Source organism: Gallinula chloropus (assembly GCF_964237585.1).
Source record: "Gallinula chloropus genome assembly, chromosome: 19".
Classification (NCBI taxonomy): domain Eukaryota; kingdom Metazoa; phylum Chordata; class Aves; order Gruiformes; family Rallidae; genus Gallinula; species Gallinula chloropus.
In genome coordinates, this window is record NC_140104.1 from 3,705,171 (window position 1) to 3,719,237 (window position 14,067).

Consider the following 14,067-nt stretch of genomic DNA (forward strand, 5'->3'; position numbering starts at 1 on the left):
CCCACCAACATTAGTGGGATGAACACAAGGACTTGGGGTCAGACAGAAGGAGCTGGGTTCAGACACCCCAGCAGAGAGATGGGCGTGGGCTTTCAGAGGTGCTAAGTGGGTGCAAGGCATGCCACTGAAAGCTCCCATTTTAAAACTCCTGCCCTTGTACACGGGGATGAGAGCGCAGGGATGCAAACTCAAGCTAGGCCGGCTGCATAACATCCACCCATGGCTTTAAAGTTAGTAAACATGCACATAGTCTGGTCCAGGAAGATGCACGAAGCCCACAGCCAGCCCAGTAACACTCCATGAACATTGCCATTTAAATGGTTTCTTGTTTAACTTAGATTTATTCAATGACACATGCATTTCTGGACAGATATCTGAGTTCCAATGAACAATTTTTATAACCAAATATGAGAAATTTGTGCCTGCAATTAGTCAATTAAGTACGTTTCTAAAATACATGACTAGAAGAAAACCAGAGCGGTAAGAGAGAATTCTTCCAAAGAACAAAAAGAAACATTTCCATTTGTAATACTCCTGGCATCGATGAGTTATCAGTGGGGAAGGAGGGCAGCAAGGAGACGCGATGAGGAAGGAATAACAGGACCAACCCTGTCCATAGAAAGTCCTCCAGTTTCCACCCTCTCCAGTTCATTCGTCAATGCTCGGCACTTGGAGAGCTCCTCCGAGGTACAGAGATTCCCTTCATCTCTCAACACAAAAACAAACCCAAAAAATAAAGCAGAGAACGGTCGTGAAACCATGTGCTTGACCAAAAAAAATGGCTTAGAAATTTCTCTCCTCAGCCAACCTCTTCCTGAACACAGCGAAAAAAAAAAGAAGCCGCAGAGCTACCGGGACTGAAGACGGAGTCTCTTCATATTGCACAGGAACACAAAGTCAAGGTTTGGTGAGTACGTTTCAGGAAGGGTTAAGAGTCGTCGATATTTATCAGGGTAACGAGAACCATCCAGCGCAGCGGCGGACGGGCAGGTGACGGACACATCGGGATTGTTTAGGCGGAGAGGCGGCTCGTTACCCTGCCTGGATCTCTCCTTGGATGTTTGGCTACTTTAAGGGAATCCCGTGGGGAAAAGGCTGAGGGGCTGGTTTTCGTTAGTCGGGAGGGGCGATCTGTAGCCGTCGAAGTTGCGTGGGATGCTGCCGCTGGTGGAACCGGAGCTGTTACTGAGCGTCTCTATGCTTCCCTCTCGCTGAAGCTCTGCAATAGGAAGAGAGAGCAGGTCCCGGTTAGTGTTTCAGATGAACCCGCAGTGCCGTCAGACGGCCGCTTTCCTCACAAACCTATTGCATCACTGCTCTAATGCTGTGTTTGCTTGTCACCCATCTTTCCTGGGGTGATTTGACGGATCACTCCAGAGGCACCCCAGCTCCTGGTTCTACTTCTCAGCTGGGCTCACCACTCAGCAGAGCCCAGGTGGAGCTGGATGGAGACATTTACAGGCTGCCCGGCACTGACTCCTGACATGTCAGGGCTCGATAGTGGGGATGCTGGGCTGTGCAATGTGTGAAGGGTACAGTGGCAGATGGTGAAACATCTTTCCTCCACAGCAATGCTGCTGTGATGGTGGGGAAGGGGGAGCAGTAGCAGCACTGGTTACAGGTGATATGCACCAGTGGCGAATAATCACTGTGGTTCTCCACCTTGGGAACACCAGGGACTTTCCACAACCCTTTATCCTGCACATACGGACATAAATAATTTTGCATTTTTGAGCCAGATAGAGAACAATATCCCCTTTCCTACATGCCTGAGCTGTGCCTCAAAGTAAAAGAAAGAGTGGCTCTCCTTGTCCCACTTGCGCACATCCAGATGTCTCCCCTCGCTGACCTCCCAAAGCCTTTACTGCTCCCTAATCTTGAAACACAAGGATTTTTTGTGTGTGCAGAGCATCGTTTCCAACCGTGGCCTCTCTGTGAGCCACTTGAACCCAACAGTTGACTCGGTGGCAGCGTGCAGCAGCGCCGCTGGGCAGCATCACCCTGGCCAGCACTCAACGGTGGCATGCAGCGGTGAGATTAGGCAGAGCCCCACGTACACAGCAGGAATCCTCTCCCAGACACGCGGTGACAGGCTACAAGAAATACTCTGGTGAGTCACAACCTGTGTCCCTAAGCACAACTTCTGTTGGCCGCTTCTGTGCTGGAGGGGATGGGACAGGGATAGGAGCTTTGGGCCAATTCCTTTGCTGCCAAAGGGGAAAGAGGAAAAAAATCCTCGTCCCACGTGTATGGGATGGGGGCAATCCCCCAGAGCAGGCAGGCAGCTTTCCCTGTCCAAGCAGTGGGAGTTTTGCTTGGATGGGGATGGAAAGAAGCCACAGACGCAGGAGATGGAGCAGCAGTGTCTGCTTTGGTCTCTGCTAAATATTACCACACCTCTGGTCTTTGCACACCTCTGTCTCACACCAGCGCTTTTAATCTTTTGAAAACACCCCAAGGTTCCTTTCACTGCCAAAAGGACTCTGAGATAAGGACATATCTGTATGCAAAGTGCACGGCAAAAGCAGAGAGTCAGCTTGTCGCTGGAACAAAAAGCATCCCACCACAGCATCCTTGGGCACCGCAGAGCTCCTGCTTGTTACTCGGGCACTGCCAGGGTAACAGCCGGGCAAGCGCACACCTAGCAGAGGAGGATTTAATCCTCCATCATGGAGGTAACTAACAGCAGAGATAATCTGCCCAGGATACATGAAAAACAAATCAGCAGGAAACCGGTCACCCTTTAAGCAGTGATGATAATGACCTCAGCCGTATTAATCACGATTTCTTGCCAGTATTTGGTGAAGGAATGTCCATGTCTAAACCTCTTCATTTTCCTCACATCCTTACTCTCCCATGAGTTCAGGAAGTAAAAACAGTAATTTAAATCAGAAATGAGTGGCGTATCCCACACTAATACTGCGCTTATCCTGTCTGATTTGGGGCTTTTATCTCCCTCTGCACACAGCTGGCTTCGGTTAGACGTCCCACGTCAGAGCTCTCGGGTGCTGGGCAGCCATCGCCCGCGCAGGGCAGGTTGTGCCTCCCCCAAACGCTGCTCGGGCCGCTGAACTCCTCACAGGGTTACTTCTCCCACTCTCTCTCTTTAAGCTGTAATTGATTTGCAGGCAAATGCTGTGCTTGCAGGAACTGTGGTGGGGAGAAGGGAGAGAGCGAGGGGACCACTTGTTCCCCTGTGTGCCTGTGGGTTCTGCGTGGCTGTTTCCATCCCTTGGGGCTGAGCGCCGGCTCCTGCCCATCCCTGCCCACACCGTGTCCTGCCTGTCCTTCGGTGGCTTTGCACAGGGTCCCATGCCCCCATGGGATGGGAATTTGGGGAATTGGGGCTCACAGGGAGACTTTCTTGGGTCTGTGGGATTTCCACAGCCAGTGACGCTTGTCACCTCTGCGGGGGACTGCCAGGGGGTGGCACTGCGGAGACTGATGCCAGCTAAGCAAAAAGCATGGACAACAAACCGGGGAGGCAGAGCAGTGGGCACAGGGCCTGGTTTGGGAGGTTGGGGTCCCATCCCGGCTTGGCACTGCTGCTGCTCCCTCCCTTGCTGCTGCTGGCACATTAAACCCTTCGATTAGAAACGGGGAGGGACAAAGGAGAGCGTGAAAAAAAAAGATGCAAAGGCTCAGGAGGACCTGTCAGGGAAGTTTTCCAGCCCTCCAGCCAGCCTAGAGCCTGCTTCAGGTTTGAAGGGGGTCAGGCTAAAAACCGGGTGAGCTCCTGCATCTGAGCTGCCACCCCAAGCACTGCAGATGGTGACTACACACATCCCCCTGGGCAAACGAGTCCGGCCGCTCTCAAACAACCCTGCACTGCGAAGCCGCTTGCTCTGGAACTAATTACACGGCAAGGCAGACGAGCAATGTATTTTGATACCTAAGAACGCATTGTAAAAGTCCTGACCGCCGCAGCAGAAAGCACTGCTGTGCTCAGGAAATTGGGCTCTTGCCCTCACCCAGCCCGGCTCTTGTGCGCGGTTGGGTCACGCGAGATGTGCAATTAGCCATTACACGGTCACCAGGGACTACCTGCGCTGCACAGATGACCCCCAGGACCACAGTCAGCACATTTTCCAGCACTGCCCCAAATTAGTCTGTTTTTTTTTCCAGCTGTTTCATTAATAAAAATATATATTTAAAAAAAAAAAAAAAAGTCCAGTGCAAACTATTATTCTTCCCCCCAACACCTTCCAGCAGACTGGGGCACAGCAGACCCACACGCACAGGAACATCAATGTCATTCCCATGGGAAGTTCAGACAAGGCTGGGAATAGCTCCACGACATGGGGACACCCTCCCTGTTATGGGGTAAAAAAAACAGGGGATGACCCAACCAGTGCAGGAGGAGCCACCATGGCTTCACGAGGCTGTTTGGTACGAGAAGAGGCAGGTCCCTACAGGCAGCCCTGTCCTTCCTAACCAGTCAGACCATCAATGTCCTTTGGGCTGGGAAGACACTTGCTGAAAAACACGGGATAGAAGCAAAAATCCAGGATCCCCCTTACAGAAAGGCAGGGATGAGAGGCAGGGGAGGCTGGAGCGGCAGTGGCTGTACAGGATGAAGGCTCAGCACCACCAGCAGAGCAGGACACGGCTGCCCAGCGAGTGATTTCGTTTACTTCAGTGGAGTTACGCCAGGAATGGACTTGGCCCCAGCATGTCTGAGGGTTATTGTATCTGCATTCCCCCATGCATATACTGTCGAGATGTATTAACTTCCTTAAATGTACCAGTAAAACAACCTCTTATGATACACTTTAATGAACTTGTACAGTAGCCAACAAATTGTGCATCATATAAAACCCATTCGGCCTTATAGACTCTCTGGCTATTTTGTAATAACTCCAATTTGCTTCTGCTGAAGCAAGATAACCAGGGTTGAGAAGTCAGGCTTTGCAGAAACCTAAATATTTGATTTGGGGGGGTGTGGGTGGGAGAAGGAAGAAAGGGGCCTCTGGGAGCTATTTATGGGGTCAAAATAACATGAGACCTGCTCTTCTTGTAGCATTTCCACCATCAAGGAAATGAAATACTGTGAGAAGCCCAGCACTTGCATTATTTTGGCCCCATAAATGGCTCCCTGAGGCTTTCAAAAGCCCGTGAAAAACAAACACAAATACAAATAAATGCTAATACTGGAAACGTAAATACTAAAACCTGCCCATGTCCCCGGAGGAAACGACTCTCAAAGTCCTGACTGCCCTAAAAACAAACCAAAAAAAAAAGACAGGAAAAAAGACGAAGGAGCAGGAACATCTGCTGAAGCCATGAGGAGAAAGTCACTTCAGGGGAGCTGGGAGCAGCCCTGCCTGTGCGTGTGACAGTAACAGTAATGGGCACCGCTGGCATCACCCAGGGTCCCAGAATAACAGGGATTTTCAGGGCAGCACACGCTTTCTGCTGTGGTGAAGGCAGCAGCAGTAAAAATCCTCGCTGTGGGAGGGAAGGCAGCACAGCGAGCAGCCGGCCGGGTCCCCAGCCTGCCAGGGGGGTGGCTGTCCCCCTCCCATCGCTGGCACGCTCGGGGGGCTGCGGAAACACTGACGCCTCTCAGAGCGCGATGGGACATGGAAGGTGTTGCAAAGCAAACGCAGCTGCTCTCTGCTTGGCATAGCGTGCAGCGGGCCTACCCGCAGACAGGCACCAGCACAGCCTTCCTGTGGCACCACATGAATGGTCTGGAAACACAACCTTGCCCCAAACATTGCTTTCTGCTAACATTCCCGTCTGCCGTGCTGCAGCCTGACCCATCTCCTGTCCCATCCCTGCTCCCGCTGTCCCTGCCACTGGCTGCCAAGGTGGAGAGGAGGAGGAGGAGCTGCTCTGGGGACAGCCCACAGTGCTCAGGTCCAGACAGCGATGCCGTGAGGCAGCTGCACCCTCCATTCTGGAAAGCTCCAGGAACCGTCAAAGGACCCCGTCAAATCTAGAAAGGGATAAAACCTGCCAAACTTAAATGTGAAACCATTTTATGGGGTGCATTAATTCAATACCTGAAGAAAATCCATACAGCCCACTTTTGCCCGGAACACTCATAAATTATGCTGCCTGTCTCACTGTGCTCTCTCTGCAGCGGCCCACTCGAAGCTGTGGCATCTTCTTTACATCTACTCAAAAATCTCACCTCCAGTGCATCATTCCTTCTAACGGTTTCCCCCCTCTCTCTGTTAAGCACAGTTTCACCTTATCCTCCAAAATCATCTGCTGAGGAAGAGCTGAACCCTTCCTCCTACCTACCAAGGGCTGCCCAGGCTCCGGCGGAGCCGCAGCCGGGATAAATGATACAATGACAGCAGCCTGATGTGTCAGGGCAGCGGGGAAGCGGCAGCAACTCTGAATACAAGAATTATTCTTCATCATCTCAAACTGTCACAACGCATTACCCTCAAAGCCGCAGCTCACTGAAGGAGTGACCCTGGACTGAATGGGAGAGCGCTCGGGGAAAGAACTAATTGTAGCCTCTTTTCACACGTCAGTCACTTTTCACAGCACCGAGCCTTTCAAGCTCAACTAATGTCAAGTTCCCTTTTCCTTTTGCTGGGCTGAGTATTTCTGATTTTTAAGGATGGCATTTTTTTTAAAGGAACAAGGTCTCTGGCGAGGGATGAGGCCGGGGAGGGGAGGGAAGGAAGCATCAGAGTGAGCATGCATCAGAAAGTCCATCAGACGCCTGAAGACTCGTTAGGAATTAGACAATTAACAAGTAGGAATGCAGGAAGTGGGGTAATGGCCAGCAGGGCTCGAATCTCCTTGATTTCATTTCTGTCATTCATAGCAATTGTTTCGGGGACGTTTTTGGGCTCCACTGGGCACCAAGGGGGCCGCGAGCGCGGGAACGAGCCTGGTCCCCTCCCTGAAATCGGGATGCAAGATGGGTGTTTTCCAGGGAAGAGAAACAAGGCGCCGCTTACTAAAACCACCTCTCCCCCTCCATGAGCAGCTTTTGAACGAACAGCTAAAAGGCCAGAATTAGACCTCACTTTAAAGTCCAAGCTAATTTCCCTCATTTGGAGGAGAAGTGAGAAGACTCCCTGCAGGAAGAGCTCTCCAAACGACAGCCTGGGCTGTGCTCCCGGGCAGCCAAACGTAAGGGCCCTTCATACCTTCTTGTCTTTAACCGAAATCCTACAATATTCTGCAGCGAGGACTATTTTTCTACATCGAGGACTTCTTTTCTTACCCTTAGATTTGCACAATGCCTATCACGGGGGACTTGCGGAGCTGGCTGGGGCTTCCAAGTGTTACTTATTAACTGTAATGAATAATAATTATGTAGCTTCTGCCATCTGGATTCTCATTCAAAAGGATCCTATATAAAGCGAACGCTAAAAGGCAATTTGTATTAACACAATGGAAGTCTTGAGGATCTCTTAAACTGTTTGTAATTTACACAACGCTCCCCAGTGAATGGATTAGTTAAACATTTTTATTTTACTGATTGCTGCCGAAGGGAGCGGGATGTGCTCCTGTGGAGGGGCTCACACTGGCCCCCCGACGTGCAGCTTCCGCTCCCCTGTATGCCAACACGCACTTTTACGTGTAAGCTCTCCATCTTTCAGTGTTTAGACAACATCCCAAACTCAGCTGGACACATTTGGCTCTATTTCTGCAGGAACATTTACTACGAACATCACAACTGGTCCCCACGGGAGCCAGTGCTGCTGTGTGGGACACGCAAGGCGCAGCCCAAGGCAGAAAAGGGCTAAAAAGCCAATGGGAGGTCATAAACCACACCAGGATGCAGAAGTACTGCCCCTGCCACAAAGGCTTGGAAATTGTATTACTGCTACTGCAGTTGTAGCTTTTCCTTGGGTATTCCCTTCTTCTTATTTTTATTTTTTTTTATGAAATGCAATTATGCTAACGAGGGAGCTCTAATTATAATCCATCTCCACCACTGTCGGCGGCTGCTCCGAGGAGAGGACCTGCGGAGCTGGCTCCAGCCACGCTGGCAGCCATGGGTGAAGGCTGGGGGGACGGACACACTGCACCCCTGGGGCAACCTGTGTACTTGGGCATTCAGATAGGCAAAAATAGCTAATATTCAACAATGGAAGTGCCAAACACTCATTAAAACTCCCAATATTCCAAGCTCCTTTTAATTCAAGGTGGCTGAAAAGGCATTTCTGGGCAAATGTATTTTTACAGTGCTGCTCTCCAAAGGCAGCCGAGACAGAAGGTTAGTTCCCAGTTTTATACATTCCTGTTACTACGATTCCATTCAAGTTTAAAAGACAGTTAAACCACAAGCCCTGCGCCCTGCTCGAGCCATCAACCTGTGCCAGTTCCCCCAGCACTCCAGTAACTGGGGGACAGAATTTGGGTGGCTGCGACATACCTGCTCCTAAGAAATCCTTCTTTTTTCCTTATTTTTAACCCAACAGTTTGAAAAAAAAAGAGGTTTTAAACTCCATTCAAAAGAGGAAACCTTAACACTACAGCATCTGAACACTGAAAATCAATCCCCACATTAAAATCATTCCATCCTGCTGCAACCTGAAAGACGTCGAGACACCACAGAGGCACCTTCATTAAATTTGCAAGGTAAAAAAGACCAGCAAATGCTGCCTGAGCAACATCTCTGAGATCAGAACTCAGTGGCCTATGTAAAATATTAGTTACTGTCAAACTGCCTTATGATAACTCTAATGCTGAATCCACGTAGAGTTCGCTAACGCCGTGCACTCGGAGATGAAACCTGGCATGTTGGAAAAGAGGTGGCAGGAGCTAGCAAGGTGATGAAGAGATACAGGAGGCAGGAGATAACCAGGGGAATGAAGACTGAGCCTTCTGAACATCACAGCCCCCTCTGAGACCGCAAATTTCATTTCTAGTGCCTTATTTCGACGTGAAGATGCCCAACAACTAACACTTAGGAAATGGGGAGGAGGTCTGAACTTACATAAAAGGCTGGGTTTACTTCAGGCACGAAGAGATTGTTGAGATATGGACAAAGCATCTTCATGCGTGAACTTCGAAAGAATTTTGTCTACCCAAAAAAAAAGGGGGGGGGGGGAAGCAGCTTGTTTTTCCTTTGAAAAGAGAACCCAAAAAGCTTCGTATGGCTCGAGTCGGTGGAGTAGGAGACCCAAGACTTTGGCATCTCGCCAGACTTGACTCTGAGCATTTTATGGAAGGTTAAAAGTGCACTAGATAAAGGACTAGCATTTAGAGGGAGAATATTCTTCATGATAGGCACTTTCACAATGACTGCAGTGCTTTTAAAAAATAATCTCAAGTTTCCTAGAGCTGTATATTTTTGTAAAGAGGTTTAGGATGTTTTCCTACATAAATGGCACTTCAGAAGGACGAGCTGCCGATTTGAACCAGTATGTGAAATCTCAAAAGCTGCAACAGCCAAATGCTTATAGGAAACAATTCCCGCAGCCCATCCGCCTCACGGAAGCCTACAACTCCTGGTGCAAGATGTCCCAAAGAGGTTTGAAAGTGAATATGCAGATATGATCACTTGGGTTCAAAGGAATTCCCTCCTGCCCCCAGCTCCAAAGTTTCGATCTGTTGCTGCTACAAATCCTGTATCTCACCGGAGATGCAACGCCTGCCTTCCTCTGCAAGCCAGTGTGTATACAAGTTTTTTAAATATATCTAGGCAGAATTATCTTGTATCTTCAGTTACGCAAGCAGCACATCTGTGTATATCAGACCAAAAGTATTTGCAGAGAAAACACTGTATTAAAATTCCTGGGTTTGGTCTCTCATTCCCAGGGTTATGGGAGTGCCTCAGATTGCTCAACAGTGACCCCTCTGTCAGCCTCCAGCCCCACAAAGGAAAATACAAATTCCATGTAATCTGCGTGCTCACGACACCTACCAGCACTATGTGTCCTACACGCTCCGGACACTTTGGATCTTGCTCAGAAAGTTTGGAGGCGATATCCCTATTCCTGAAAGCACCATGCTTCTAGCCAGAGCTGGTCTGGACCCACCGCGTGGATCTAAGCATCCCCACTCCAGATCTTGAGGCGAAGGGATCCTGAATCAGTGGTGGCTGCAGCAAAGACACCGCACATGAGCAGGATGCTCTGGAGTGGTGGGGGATTACTAGGGGTCCCTCCACTTGCCCACACTCAGCTAAGCAGTCCCAGCAAAGATGCTGGGTACAGAAAAGCTGCCGAGAAATACAACGATTCTCACAGGGTCTGGGCAGCCCCTCGCTGATGGCTGAGTGGGGGATGTCAGGTACACCTGACCCTCTACCACCAGTTTCTTTCATAGCCAAGACCTAATTTTTCCTCCTCTTGTGATGCTACCTCTATTGCTGGGCCTCCTTCATAACCCCCAGTTAGGAAGGCAACCCTGGAGGAGGACAACTTCTGTGCTCGGAGCGTGCCTCCGTGTGCATCTTGCATATGTGCACGATGTGCCTCTGACACAATCGTACTGCCGAGTTCATTTTAAAAGGATAATACTACAAAGCAAAGTAATTCTGGCACAACTTCTAGTACTTCTGACACGAAGTGGCCTTTCGGGCGAGCGAGAAAAGCTACCGAGAGGCTCTGGGCTGTCTCCCCGGTGCAGATTGATGCTAGAGGAGGAAGCTAGACTGGACTGGAATTTGGGTTCGTTTCAAAGGAAAAGTTTAAAGTTTGAGGGGGGGAAAAGCAGATGCTCAGCTGCTCCAAATCAGAAGAGTTTCGTTGAAGCTCACGAAATGATGTCACCGTGGACTCGGCTTTGTCTGCTCATCTAAATGATTCAAGGCTCTTGAGTCTGAAAAGCTCAGGTGGAGATCCAAGGAGCAGAGGTCTCCTCCTTTCATTTCCCCGGCGCTGGTTTTAGTGTCGCTGAGAAACTCCAAACCCATCCAAATAATCCTGGTTCCAAACGCAACTTATTTGGTCTATTTAGTCAATTATTTTAAAGATTATATTGACATCGCTGCTTCAAGCAGACCAATTTTCTAAACACAGGCCTAATTTTACGAAGCACTCAAAGCTCGCAGTAGTACTCTTAAAATCACGTCTCTACCTAGATTGAGTATTAACCGAGCCTGGAAAAACAACAGCCAACCTTGTGGGCTCGCTCTCTGGCAGGATTGCTTGAGGCTCTTAATACACTCTGTCTTATTTATATAGCTCCGAATTCTGATGTTAGACATAAATATGAAAGAGGCTTGATAAAAAATGACATCCAAAGCTTAATTCGTCCCTTTGTTAATGGAGTCGTTCAGCGCAGCGGTTTGTGTTTGTTCCCCTGAAACCAGAAGGCAGCTGAAAAAAAGTAAATTTGGCTTTTTCACTCTTTTTTTTTTTTTTTCCCAAAGTCCTATTTTAAAACCTGTTCCAAGTATGGATCCTAACATGCTTTGCCTTTTTTTTTTTCACACAGTCTAACAAGTACTGTCAGACGTGTGAATGAGCCGCAGCCTGTGGACCAACGCGTGGCAGAGGAGAACTCGTGTGTGAAATCTGAAAGACCTAATGGCAAACCAAGGCATTCCTCTGGCCACGTCCCACATAAAAGGCAATTTAAATCATCTCAAGCTGTGTGGATTCTGGCCTTTTACTTGGGCATCTGGCAGTAATTAATAACCTGCTCCTCACCTTGTGCTGTCCTGCACTCTTCACTCACATTTCGATGGGTGACCAAGCCACATTTCCAAAAGATAAACCAAAGAGACAAGACAATCCTAGCATAGTATAAAGATGTGTCTTTTTTTTTTTTTTAAAGCTGTGGGTAAAAGTAGCCCTGTGTGAAGGGAAAAAGCCACATGCAGGGTTCAGGTGAGGGATCTGTCCCTGTAGGGCTCACCTGCCTGCTGCTGCCTTTGTGGCTACACATGAGGAATAAGGCTCAGAGGTTCACTTGTCTTTTGATTGACGCCTCCAAATGTCGTTTCCACCTGACAACCTGGCCTGGGGGATGCAGTGCCTGAAGGCGACAGCTGCACAGTGTGGCATGGGGGCATAGGTGGGACCCATCTGAGCATCCCTCCCAGTACGCTGCGTGGCACTTCTGCTGGGTGCCTGGTATCTGTACCTGGTTTGGGAACCACCACCGTTTGCATCCCACTCTCCTTGACCAGGGTTCTGCATGTGCTTGCCATCCCCAGCCACCCACGGCTCCTGGCCCCCTCAATGTGCCACTGAGCCGGAGCGGAGGGAACAGGGCAGGAATGACTGCTGACCCTGCCAGCACCTTCCTGCCTATGGCCTTCCCAGAAAAAACTCTTTGGAAACAGTCAGAGAAGTGATACTGACCCCTTTGTCTTTCACAACACCATCAGCTTTTGATGTAAACACAGAGTTCATGTGTTGGGCAGATACTGAGAAAGTCACTGACCAAGGAAGTAACCAATAAATACCAAAAATAAGTACATTAAAAGAGGCGTCATTTTAGCTGTGGGGGTCTTCTTGGAAAAATGGGATAAAATGCTCCTCACACAGAAAGGCAGTAAACAGTTTACATCCTGAACAAGCCATTTTACCATGCCAGCCTGATGCACTCCCAAATTTTCTACCTTTCCACCACAGTGAATAGTTGCTTAAAATATCCCCTCCTGCTTTAACACCTATTTCTGTCTGTATGGAAAACTAGTTCCTTCTCACTGGGATGCAGGACCGACCACGGGACAGACTGCAGGACAGGCTGCAGGGGCAGCTGGTCCTGGCCTGCGATGGGAAATGCCTTGGAGAAAGCATGAAGGCTCTTGCTGATGCCTGAGGAACATGGAGCGAAGACTAAAAGCCATCTAGCAACAAAAGCCCCACCGCCTCGTCTGAAGCAACAGGAACGAAGCACAGAATATAAACAAGAGAAGTGGAGAAAAAGCTATTTACATTTTTGGAGAAGTTCTACTCTTTTTCTAAATTAGCTCACACAACACCGGGTATGTAATTACCAGTGGTGTAATTTAAGGGCACCCGCAGAAACATGGGAAGCAGCCGGGCTGTTATCTTTTTGCCTCAGCATCATTTCCATTCTCTGGAAAGACACGACTGTCGCTCAGCCCCACTCCTACAGGAAGAATACACCACTGGAGGTTTAAATCACTTGCACGAAGCTCCCTGGGGGTCCTGAGCACCTTCCACTTCTGCTGGGGCAGCGGCATAGGTGGTTTCTCCATCTGCAAAACGCTTCCAACTGCTGTGTCATTTTTCTTACTCTTAGGGTTTTTTCTGGTTCTTTTTTTTTTTGGTCAGCCCATTGTGCACACAATATTGAGCAATAATAAACAGAGGAGGATGAAAACCGCTGCAGCTTGAGAAGTGAGCTCAGGGTATGATTCCTCCTCACCGGATGCCTGGAAGATGTCATTGAAATTCTCTTTCCCTTAGTGCAACCCGTGTGGAGCCAATATGAACTCCCAGCAAAGTGCTTAAAAACCCATTATTTATAATAACTGTTAAATGATGAGACATTGTTTACCCAGATCGCAAGATAAATTCTCACTTACAGAATGCTTGCCTGACCGTCCTGAACGTCATCTGGTTTTTATTTAAATGCAAAATGTAATTAGGCTCCCAATAACACAGCAGAAGAATTCAATAAGATAGGGCTTTTCACTTACAGTTTAATATTAACATTTTCCCATAAATGTTAATGAATAAAAGTCTACTGTTTTATGTATTATCCGTGGTGGGGACACAGCAGGCTAGGAATGGAAGGAAAGCCAATCCTTTCATACCACAAATTACGATATATCCCTCAAAGAGAACTAACTGCTCCCAGCATGGCCAGGGATCCGGTCCCAATGCTGCTGCCTCCTGGGGCAGCCACCAGACCTGGTCCTACAGGGATTCTCCCTCCCCGTTGATCAGGGACATCCTACTCCAGCCAAAATCCCCTTTGGAGTTTTATTCTCTCCATTTTCCTTGCCTCCTCTCCCCCATGCCGCTGTCTGCCTGACCATCTCCACCAGACACATGACAAGCATCAGATAGCGAACTGCATCACTGTTAAGCAAGGACACAGCCCCAAGCCCTGATATTCTTAGAGTCCACCTTGGATAACCAGGCTAGATTATCAGAAAAATCAGGTTACTATTTGTCTGATATTCTGTTAGAGGAATGCACAGGGGTGATGAGAGAT

At 48.9% G+C, this 14,067-nt stretch overlaps 1 protein-coding gene across 3 annotated transcripts in view; it reads right to left on the reverse strand.

The window, feature by feature from the left end:
• Positions 1-324: 324 nt before the first annotated feature.
• BCAS3 (BCAS3 microtubule associated cell migration factor) overlaps positions 325-14,067 on the reverse strand; it is a gene marked incomplete at its 5' end in the record, with an annotated part of 348,271 nt that continues 334,528 nt past the window's right edge. For all 3 annotated transcript variants that reach the window (XM_084273336.1, XM_084273335.1, XM_084273334.1), the window contains one exon: positions 325-1,219. In XM_084273336.1, the coding sequence (XP_084129462.1) occupies positions 1,071-1,219 (149 nt within the window). In that variant the 3' untranslated portion in view covers positions 325-1,070. The remainder of the gene's footprint in view (positions 1,220-14,067) is intronic.